Source organism: Centruroides sculpturatus, unplaced genomic scaffold, assembly GCF_000671375.1.
Source record: "Centruroides sculpturatus isolate CEXI.00-Female unplaced genomic scaffold, Cexi_2.0 scaffold244, whole genome shotgun sequence".
Taxonomy (NCBI): Eukaryota; Metazoa; Arthropoda; class Arachnida; order Scorpiones; family Buthidae; genus Centruroides; species Centruroides sculpturatus.
In genome coordinates this window covers 181,470-194,052 of record NW_019384450.1, presented here as the reverse complement: position 1 = coordinate 194,052, position 12,583 = coordinate 181,470, and the positions used below count along the sequence as shown (strand labels likewise).

The following is a 12,583-nucleotide window of genomic DNA, read 5'->3' as shown; positions in this document are numbered from 1 at the left end:
CTTCAAACTGGAAATTGCCTGTTTAGTTTAAAATCAATGCATCTATTAATTTTTAAATGTTTATGCATATGATGAGTATAGGTAGAATTTTTTAAAATAGAAATTAGAAACTTGATTAATTGCTTGATAAAATTAGTTCTATATATTTGCATTATAAATTTGTCCTGTGTTCTATAAATGTCGTTCGAGAAAACGATTATTTAACTAACTTTACAAATACACAAAACTTTTAATTCTAATTTAAATTAAGTAATAAGAATAAAAAAGTTTATAGTAAAATGTTAGACGAAATTTTACAAGTATATCAATTGTTAAATAAATGCATCCACTATAATTTTCAATTTTGGTTTGGTCAAAAAGCAGGTTATACTGAATTAGTAAATTGTTAAACTTTGATGAATCTTTACGCTGTAAGAAAAAAGAATGACAATCTGATGTACTCTTTGGACTTATTCTTTTTCCTACATTAACTAAGAGGTAAAGCGAACTATGCCACAATCTTAATATACAAGAGTAGTATACGTTCGATACACTTTGGGTTATATAATTATTTAGTATTTATTAGTATATAAATTTAATATAAAAATGTGGACAGGAGATAAGAATTTAACCAGGGCTGTGGAGTCAGAGTCAGAGTCAGCGGATTTTTTCGACGACTTTGACTTCGACTTTTTACTTACCAATTTGTTATGTATATAAAACGGAAAAGTATTGGAATTGTGTCAAATTTGACCCTCTAAGATTTTTTTGCAAATCTACACGTTTGAAAACCTCCTGAACCCCCTTAAAAAAGTCAATAAAGGGGAAAAATTCGCGTGCGGGTGTGTGTTGGCATCTAATTTGTTTAATTTCTTTATTTTCTGTTCTGAGATATTAAACAATATCTCAGAACGGGTAAGTTTAAGAAGTGAAATGTGGCACTGTAGCTTGCGTATAAAGGAGCATTAACACCATTAAATTTTGGTTCTTAATTAAAGGTCGACAGGGTAAAGACATAAAAGTTGTCATGTGTCATATCTCTTAATGAATATTTTACTCGTTATTAGCGTTCAAAATTTAATAAAATAAAATAAAACACGTATTTACTTTCAAAGTAAGCTTTTTCGCAATTTTATAATAGTACAGTAAAACCCGTTAAGATGTTTTCGCTTAAGATGTTAGAATGTATATGAAGACATGATATAGTTCAACCACTTTGACTTAAATAACTAACTCCTGTGTTAAACCATCCGAGTTGTATTCTGACCACTCTGACCACAGAAATTATTAAGCTTCAAACAGGGTGAACAAAATCATTCCCCCCACACAGTCTAACATTCACACATATAGAAAGAACCTCGAATCTTTTGCATATCTGGAAATTTCAAGGTGTTCCGAGTCCAAAAATGTAAAAATTTAACAGGGGTCATTTTTTGACCAAGCGCTACACTTTCCTCTGTTATATATAACAGCTGGAAAAGTAAAAATTATCGAATACATATTTATATATTACTTAGAGAAGTCTTTTAGCTTTGGAATAAACAGTTTCTAAGCTATATCATTATTACAAATCTATTTATTGAATATTTTAGTCTGAAATCACGTGATGACCTCGGAATTTCCGGGTCTCTTTCGGTAACAAGTCTGCTTCTAGTCGGAGTTGGAGTCGGTAAATTTTTACGCGACTCCACAGTCCTGCTTAAGGTAAAAATCAACCTCATAATTATATTCTGTCCATAGATGCAAATAATCTTTATGGGTTTGTAATGAGTGCATATTTACCTGTAAATAATTTTAGATGGTTGTTCAAAGATGAAATAAATGCTATATACATATGTAATATATCAGATGAAAATAACATCGGACATATCTTAGAAGTAGATCTAAAATATCCAAAAAGTATTCACGATAGACATAATGATTTACCACTTGCTACTGAGCATACTAATATTCCGTATGATTTATCATCTAATTATCAAAAAACTGTATTAGGTAATTTAAATTTAAAATATACTAATACTAATAAAAAATTGGTTCCCACTGTTTTTTATAAAAAAAATTATGTAACTCATTATAAAAATTTACAATTTTATCTAGATGAAGGTTTGATAGTAACTAAAACTCATTGAGTACTAGCATTTTGTCAAAGTGCATGAGTTAGAAAACATATATTATTAGATAATAAAAAAAGATAAGAATCGACTAATGATTTTGACAAATCATTTTTTTAAATTAATGAATAATAATTTTTTTGGAAAAACATGTCAAAATGTAAGAAAGCGTATTAACTTAAAAGCAGCTACAACATTAAATCAATATTGCCGATATCTATCTAAACCATCTGTAGAAGAATTTCAAATTATAAACGATAATCTCGCGATTTTAAAAGTTAAGAAACCTAAGTTATGTTTAGACAAACCTATTTATATAGGTTTTTTTGTATTTGAATTAAGCAAATTACATATGTATGAAACATTTTATAAAATATTTAAAAACAGATATGGTGAAAACGTGCATTTATTATATACTGACACAAATTCATTAACACTACAAATTTATACAAATGTTATTTATAAGGATTTTAAATCGTTTCCAAATATTTTTGATTTTAGTAACTATCCTAAAACTCACAAATTATATAATGAAATGAATAAAAATAAATTGGGATATTTTAAACATGAGACATTGTTGAAACCGATAATTAAGTTTTGTTCTTTAAATCCAAAGATGTATTCTTATATTTTTGATAAACAAAATAAAAAAAACTGCTAAAGGTATTAAAAAATCTGTTATAAAAACATTTAATCATGATAAATATAAAGAAGTTTTATTCAACACAGAGCTATTAAAACATCAGCAATATAATATTAAAAGCAAAAATCATGTGGTAACAACATACCTGAAAAACAAAATTACACTTTCTCCGTTTTATAACAAAGAATTTATTCTAGATAATGGAATAGATGTGCTATCGTTCGGTCATTACAGCCTCTACTTTTGATTCTTGCAGATTTTTTAATATCATCATCATCTTCACAATATAGATTTTTAATAGTATACAAACGAAAACATACTTATGTAATACATGGTGTTTGTAATAACACTTATCCATGTTTAAAACAAGCATGTAATAAAGCAGCATTAAAACTATCTAACAATAAAACGTATGAAAGTAAATTTTTTGTTATAAATGATAAAATAAAATTACCGATATACAACAAATATTTTTTAAGACGTGATTGTATTAAATGTAATAAATAATTTTGTATCTGTTAATATATGTACTCAATTTAAATGTTTATCCATATCCATATAATAAAATGTTATTAATATGAATAATATATCTTATTATGTAACTAATTAAATAAATATTTTCTAACAAAAAAAATAATTTTGTTTCTTTATAGACAATACTCAACTGCTAATTGATTGGGGGAATTTTTCATTTTCACCATTAGAAAAAAATAATATTTGTCATTTAAGAAATTATATTGACTGGGATATCATCAGTCAACGAAACGATTTATCTCTCACATTCATTTCTGAATTCGCTGATAAGTTAAATTGGGAAATCCTATGGAAAAACTATATATTCACTACTTCACTTATTGAAAAAAACATTAAATATGCAAAATGAGATTTAATTTGCGAGCATCAGGTGTTAGACAAATCATTCTAAACTAACTTTTCACAATATCTGAATTGAAATAAAGTTGCCGAATTTCAAATTTTTTCAGATAATTTTATTAGGAGATACATACGTAAGTTTGATATTAAAAAAATTTTAAAGTACCAACGATTAAAAACTACGACTTTACGCATATTAAAAAATTACCTGAACTGGAATTATGTTTCTCATTACCAAATACTTGACCAGCAATTTATTGATGACTTCCGAAATGAACTTTCATGGTGTTACATTTTAAAATATCAGAAAATAGACCAGAAATATATTGTAAACAATCACCAGAAATTATCACTCCACTTACTAGCAGAAATGTGCCATGTTTTAGATAAAGTGAATGAGAAAACTGGAAAAGCTTAAATATAATAAAGTAATTTAATGTATTAATGTAAAAATAAAAAAATTTAAAAAATAATTTTGTTTTGGTGTTATATTATTTCATACAATTGTCGTGTTTTAATTTTCTCAGATATTTAAACATATAATAATTAATATAGAAACTTTGCCTTATTGTTAAAATAAAATTAATTTAATTTAAATTTGTAATTAGAAAATTAATTTTGTGATCAGTATGTTTCAAACCACTACTACTTACATTATATATTTTTCGCCTTTAAAATTTGTAATCCACATATCAAACTTATACTACTGACATAGAATCCAAAAATCTAACTATATATATGTGCAGAAAATATAAGTTCACATCTTTTATATTTACAGTGGAGTCAAATCTTCCTGATGCAATTCATTGTGCCTAACGAAATATAGAAAAAAAAATCGCATCGCCTGCGCCTAGCCTCATATACAGTTACAAGGATAATGTCTTTTGGCTGAGGAAAGAGGAAAGTTCCCCTGCTCCCAACAGTCAAGTACAAGGATTGTTACTTTTGAGCCCAAAAATTGAGAGGGAAACGTCTGTGTGTCCGGCACAGACTCAACTTTACTGAGTTATGAGAAAGTATATTTCTGAAAATATATTTATTTCTTAAATCATAACTTTGGTTCAACTATCAAATTTTCAAAATTTAATTTAAGTTCATACAAAAAGGAATGCAACTTTTTTTAGATTGATAAAATATTATGAAAGCGAATCTTAAGAATTTTTTGATATTGAACTAAATTTTTAAAGAAAATTTTACTAAATTTTATAAACAGAAACAATATTAAATTTTATAAGAACGTAACGTTATTCAAGACAACAATAGCAACAAGATTTTCTGTAATTGTTAATAAATCAACAATTCATACTCTATTGTCGTTTCTTTCAATCAAGACACAATTTTTAACTATTTGATATTACAGGTAAGTTATATTATTAATATATACATATATATAATATTTATTATGCATATTAATAATTAAATAAAGTACATTTATAGTTTTGATGTTAGTAATAAATTAAATTGTTATCAACCAAGTGATTAATTAGACAATATTTATAATACCAAGTCATTATGAATAATGCCCAAGAAATCATTTGGTTCATGAGATATACAATACATTAGCTTGTGCATGCCATTGTGTGTGATACAAAATAATGATAATATTCTAGTATATATTTTAATTATGTTTATTAACATAAAAAATATATTTCCACGTTATAAGTATTGTAATTACTTTTGTTATTTCATTAATTAATTAATTTGTAATTATGTATTTTTTAGTATTTTTATTTTGAATTAATAAATCTAAATTAAAAATGCCTTTTACTAAATAAAAATATTTGACTTAATGACAAAATTTGGTGGTTTGGTACTGGATGTTAGGTTACAAAAATATTGAAATAGCAACGAATATCTAGCTTTATTTCCTGATTGTTGTTCTGTTGTGCAATCAGAGTCAGTTTCTGGAAATAAAAAAATCTATTGCAAATGGGTATCGCTTTTACGTGGCTCTGTGGTTTAAGGTGTAAAAATGTTATCTAAGTTCTAGAGATAATGTTTTCCACCAACTAAGAGCATCTGACAGAAATTTCACAAGTATTTGTATGAAGGGTTTGTGTAGCGCGTTTTGTAACTTTCTTAAAAATCGCACATAAACACAAAGCATTACTGTCGCTTTATTTAGGTAAAAATACACACAAGCTAAAATTGATGTAAAAGCTACTGTACTAAAAGGAAAAGAAAATCAGTAATGTGAGATCTGAATAGCCTCTGGGTCTAATTAACAATTTTATTATAAAGTTAAAATTATGAAGTAAAATATTCTATCATTTTGGTGTGAAAATATCGTTTTTCTAACGTGAGAAAACTGATAAAAAGTCACTTTCTGTAACGGAAGTTGAAACATCCTTTTGTTTTACTCTTATCTATCACAAATCTCACCACCCTGGGAATTATCGACTCCTCGATAAATCACCTTTTCTTCTGTTCACGTGAGAGAATCTAAAATGCTGATTGGTCACAAATCATGAGATATAGTCAAAGTTTTGCATGATTCGGGGAGTACGCCGAAGGATCTCAGAGTAGCCAGACGTATTCCATATTGTTTCCTAATGCCAGCGCCCTTAGAAGAGTATGCCACCAGATCCTAGATGAGGAAGACGTACCTCAAGTCCTCTCCTGAAGTCCAACGCCCATAATCGTATCCAATCGAGTTAATGATAAGCTAAATTAGAAAAATAAAAGAAACTTTTAATACTGTGCCAATTCAAGACCTCTCCATGAAATGAAGTATAAACTTCTGATAAGAAAAAGATATAGTAACGTGAGGTAGTATGATTATCATTGTAATTGTGAGCTCTCTCTCTCTAAACGTATATTTTAATTAAATCCATATTTTCTCTCGATCGTTATTTTAATTATTAAATAATTTCCATTTTTGTGTATATTTTGTTTGTTTTTGGTATTATTCAATTCTGTTTTATTTCTGACGAGATGTCTCTCAATTATTTGAATCCAATCCATAATATTTTCACACGCGTGTTAATCCGCGTATCTAAATTTAATTAACTGGTGTCAACATTCTGACTCAGATTTTTTAAAACTTCCTTTAAAGGCAGGTCTGAATCTTAGAATTTGGATCTGTTTCTAAAGCCCTCCAGGTCATCTTTGACTTAAGATTGAATGTCTCGATTTGAAACTTTGAGAACAGATTTCACTTAATATGTGCCGATTAAGTGGTACAAAATTCTGAAGAATTTTAGTACCCCCGGATATCTCACAGTAAGGTATCGATATGACCTATTAAAAGTTTGACGTTTAGATGGAATTTTTATTGAATTACACAAGGCTTAGGATGGTATTTCCTATTTTGATTCGCTTTCAATCATACGTAGAAATACATAAGAGTAAAAAAAACAACACTTCAATGTTGCAAGTGGCAGCATTTTAAAAAGACTTGCTCTTTATCTGACAAAATCGGATAATTGAGTATTTATTTCAGCGCCAATCCGAAATTATATTTTAAAAATTATTTAAATATACAGCGAATGCGCAAAAGTAGGCATACATTTGCATGATACAGAAATTTGGTGTTCATTATTATTATTATTCTTTATTAGTGATTAATAATAATAATAATTCTTTATTGCTGAACCTTAGGATAGTTCATACATGGTAGCGTCTAGCGCAGGGGCAGATGTAGGTTTTCCCAGTCCTAGGGCTTATTGAAATCGAATTGGTCCCCATTTTCAATAAAACAAATCTATATATATATTCCAAATGGGTTGATAATAATAATAATAATAATAATAAGCGTAGAGCCCAAACGGTTAGGAGTTGAAAGTTGAAATTTAGTACACAGATAGCATATGTCACGAGAACGCACAATAAAAAGGGATTTTTCGTAATTCTTCCCTACGGGGGAGAAAAACAGGATCGAGTCTTAACACTTCCATCAACAATGGAAGTGTTAAGAATGGAAGTGTTACGTAACAATGGAATTGTTAAGAGAAAGTGACGTGCAAGACGCAGATGCAGATTTTTCGTTTTTGCAAGAAATCGAACACATTTTTAAACTCATCTAAAAATTCTCTAATTAGTGTGGAAACAGAGGGACCCAATTTTTGCATTCTGTGAAAACGGGTAAGGTTGATTATAACGTAATAATCCTAATCTTTGCTATCGTTACTTTTGCCCGAGCAATGCCGGGCCTACCTGCTAGTAATACTATACATTATCATCATTATTATTGTATTATTAACAGTAGCTATTTTTACAATACGATAAGTCCTCATTGTTAATAGAGAAGTATTAAAAATTATGATAGTCATTGAATTTTTGTGGCCTCTTGACACTTGTGGGCTCAGTCCATAAACCTTATTAGTCTCTTTGTAGACCTGACCCTGGTCCACCGACCAAACTAGAAAAGAATCTTTGTATTTAAAATTTTTACTATTGAAATTAATGAATAATAAAATGCATTAAACCCTTATGGATCAGATTGTTATTCTTGTATACCCTCCAAACAGTTTTGATTACGGAAAGATTTTCACTTTAATATAATTTATTGACAATATTTAAATTGTTTCTGGATGTAGAACAGGGAGCTTAGTTTATATAAAAAGGAACTACACAGATAACTGGCCTAATATATTTTATTTTATTTCAACAATTCTTTACTGTTGTTCGGTATCAGGCACTCCAACGATAGTGGCTCCGCAGCTAAAAACTTCGATACTATTTTTCTGAGGCACTGAATCTGGAAGATATTCGCAGTAACAGGTATTCCAATAACAATACCCCCAACTTCCTCCCAATTGTTTACACAAATTCTTGCATCGAATATGGTCCGTGTCAGCGTGAGCACATTCGTAAGTACATTCGAATCGATTTATAGGATAACCGCCCGGAATCTCTTTCTTCGATTCGGCGTTATCTGAAAACAGTAAGTACATGATTAGAATAAGCAAAAAATACGTGTTTGAATTTCTTTGAATATGAAACTACAGCAAAAGTCTCAACGAACTATTGTATAATGTACCAGTATGTAAATTAAACCAAAGTACATGCTTTACTGAGTACTATGTTTTAATTTTCGAAAAACTCTGTTCATTAGAAAATAATTTAATGTTAAAACGTAGATATAATAATGTTATACTTCCATTTCTGTACTAACGATAAATGAACAGTCTTTTATTTATGTTAAGTGTAAAATAAAATTCGTAACACTACCGCAGCATACCAACGAAATAGCCAACGTATTAATAAAGAATTGATATCACTTAACGAACTCTAATTAAAATTACAGAAATCTTCCTCATAATCAAATTTTCAAAATTTTTACGAGCAATGCGATCCTTTTATATCTGGACTCGTTTGTTTACAGCTTAAAAACATCAAATTGTATGTTACATCTTGCCATTACTTAATCTAAATTCTAATCGAAGCTAGGAAGTGAATAGGTGTTTCTGCTCAATGAAGAATGCGTTTTCAAGTATCCTATAAACACAGTTAAGTTTAAGCTAAATTTTAAAGCCACAAATTTGTCAAATTTTTATAGTTGATTGGTCGTATATGGCAAATGGTAACGTGATTATGCATCGTGAGCCAACGAGTAGCGGTACGAATCTTAATAGTTAGTTGTTACGTCTCTAACTTCTGGTAGAACCGTGAGTTTATTTAACTGTTTTCCTCGAAAAGAAATAAGAGAATATTCTTAATCACAGTCAACTCGGATTCTGCCAGGGTGGTATATCAAAGAATGTTTGGGACACACTTAATTATGTTGTAAATATTTTACTCTTTATAAAAAGTAAATATATTGTTTTTTAGTAAATTAAACATTAGCTACAGTAATAATATTTTATAATAAGACATTATATTAAGTTAAGCATATCAATATTAATCTATGAAATCTATGTATATATCTTACGTATCAACACCAAGGATAATGTTATCAGGAACAACAGTGCTACGTTCATGTTTCTATCTAAACTTTTGAATGCACTGCATTAAGATTATGAAATACAGGCTATATATACAAGTGTGGCATGTTCAACGTCATAGTAAAAGTAAGTATTATGTTTTGTGACTCATACGTTAAATTGTGTAATTACACACTATATCAATTTAGTCATTACAAACTGTTTACCTCCAGATTTTCTGAATGTAATTATGCAATTAAATTTATTAACTACTTTTTGAAAATTGACTGCTTTAAATTTGTATATTTATCCTTAAGTTATTTTATATAATGATCTACAATAATTTACACATATCTTCATATTTTCCAGAGTAATTTCTTCGGACTAATACAACAACTCACTGTCACTTATGAGATACGTTATGTAAAATAGATATTGTTTCATATAGCAAAGTCTCACGGAAGTTACTTCCGTGTTTTATATGTTTTTAATATTATACTAAAAATATTTCACATTATAAATGTCTAGTGCAATATATTTATGTTAAAAATTTCGTTATCTAATATTTGTGGGCCTTTTATCACGGATTTGAAAATTTCATATTGTTACATCATTACTTCCGCGTTAGTATAATTTGAAATATATTATTTATTATTATCCAATTATTAAAATAATTTTTCAGTTTAATAGTGAAATGACTATCTAACCTGTTCCTGACCATTAAAAACTTTACTGCCTTTTTATGTATTATTACTGTAATTACAAAAGTTATAAAGTCAAAAACAATACAATTAATTCTATATTCTTTCATGCAGCAGGTTTTTTAAATTTCACTTAACAATATTAAACTAAATTTTGTACGAATTAGGTAAAAAGTACGGTTTACCCTAAATATAATGTATTAGTTGAACTATACTCTTTTACTGATTATACCGATTATTCATTATCACTGAACATAACCAGGTTAGTTAAAAAAGGAACTTCATATCAGATGTAAAAAGATATTAATTAAGAATAAACACAGGGATAATAAATATCACAGCTCTAAGTAGACAAGTGATAACAGTTGACATCACACTCAATTTACAGCGAATGTTATAATGGAAAGTTTACAATTTCCTTTATAACATTAATTATAACTTTTCCTTTGTGATCAGTCAATGATGTGTTAGCATAAGGGCAAAGCATGAGTGAGTAAAAGACCTTATAACTTTGAAAATATAAGAAATATGATTTTGCAATTAATAGTGAAACTTGTAGAAATTTCATATACTTATAATAATATTTCATTAAAAAAGTGGTAGCAGTAAAACCAAAAGGAATGATTTATATCTATTCTGTATGTCGTCAAGCTTCGCTTTAGTGTTACATTTATGTCTTTTGAAAATCGGCACTAAATGGAGAGTAGGGCAAAACTCAAGTATATATACACTCGACCCCTCTGTTGATTATTTCGTTTTATATGAATTTCATATTTTACGAGTCAGTTAGATTTTACAAACACGTGTGCCGGGCTGTGAACGGCTCGCGTATTTATAAAATTTAAATGACTCGTATAACATGAAATTTATATAAAACGGAATTATCAACAGTGTCATAAGGGATCGACTGTATATGAGGTTTGCCGACTGATTGCGTTAGTCAGGATCGTAGCGCAGTCAGGACTATCGCGTGGGAGTGGAGAAACTCTTAGGGACAGGTTAGCAATCGTCAAACCGTTTAACAAAAATAAATATTTCTTACAACTATTTTTATAATAAAGATACTGCCTATCTAAAGCTGTAAACAAGTCTGTACAAAAAGTTCAGATGTTCTGACGATCGAGACGTTGAAGGCGATGGCCTTGGGACACTCAACAATATTTTAAAATATATTCTTTCGGCGACTAGGTGTACCTTGACGATTCTTGAAGGGACGAGAGAGCGAAAACCAAATCTTCGGATGTCAAAACAGCTTTCGTTATGTAATCCCAGGAGCACAAAATTCCGTAGAGGCACACCTCGAACCAAGAACCGCGAACAGAAAACCGAGAGCGTCATATTCTTAATTTTGCGCGATTTTTATAAGTTTTTTTTTAATCTTAGATCGAACATTCCGATATGTCGATGTCGACTTACCCCTCTTTCCCGATTCGTTTTTCACACGTTACCAAACGTAACAATATCAAAACCCAGACCGACCGACAATTCGATCTTTATAGAAGATGTTTAATCTTAAGTCTTGCATTCATGTATTGTTTTTACTTGTGAAGTTCATCTTTCTTGGAAATTTCTACAGACATGTCTTTTTATGGACATCAAATATTAATTTTTCGTTTATATTTTTTATTTGACAGTTTCTTTTTACAACGATAAATTATTATTATTGAATTTTTTTAATACAGAATCAAACAAAATTTTGTGCATGCATTTTCGACACACTTTCGAAGTCCATATATACAATAAGTTTTATATAAATATTATTATTAAATAACGCTTTTAGCCCACAACATTACTTTAGATTGAATTAGTTAGCCTAATAAATAAAATTGTAATAAACTAACGTGGTATGCTTTCTAATTTATTACATCCTTATTTATTAGGCTAACCAATTCAATCGATTATAATTTTTCTTGTTTTTAGTTTAAAAAATTGAAAGTATCGTTATTAAGGCTACTTTAAGCTACTGATAAGCTATTGTATTGCAACACAATAAATTTTTATTTGCATTTTTGACGTTTCAAGTCACCAAGTACAAAAATATAGAAATGTTCTCATAGTTTCACTGTGTTATATATAAGAACCATTATTACAAGTACTATTATGTTTATTTTATAAGTGCCATTATTATGTAGAAGAAGAATAATTTTTTCTCATGTATTAATGATACCCGTAATGAATAAATAAATAAATAATAGTAACATTGTGAGTTTTGTGATGTGTACGAAGATCGTGTTGTGATGTAGATTCTTACAAATAATGTAAAACAATGCTCGAAAATTACACACAATTTTACGAAAAATTCGGTGTTTTTATGTATCTATGACTAAATACATAAGGTGTACGAAAAGTCAGTTAACTTAAATACTTATTTATACCAATTTTGCAGAAATAAGTTCTCTTGAACTCTGTTTA

The 12,583-nt window shown here is 28.6% G+C and overlaps 1 protein-coding gene across 1 annotated transcript; it reads right to left on the bottom strand.

Moving 5' to 3' along the window:
- Positions 1–7,889: 7,889 nt before the first annotated feature.
- Positions 7,890–9,560, bottom strand: LOC111620535 (ikitoxin-like). The gene is made up of 2 exons (XM_023362463.1): positions 9,479–9,560; positions 7,890–8,482 (listed from the first exon to the last, which is right to left on the bottom strand). Exons 1-2 carry the CDS (start codon positions 9,525–9,527, stop codon positions 8,223–8,225), a joined length of 309 nt encoding a protein of 102 aa, XP_023218231.1. The 5' UTR covers positions 9,528–9,560; the 3' UTR covers positions 7,890–8,222.
- Positions 9,561–12,583: the final 3,023 nt, after the last annotated feature.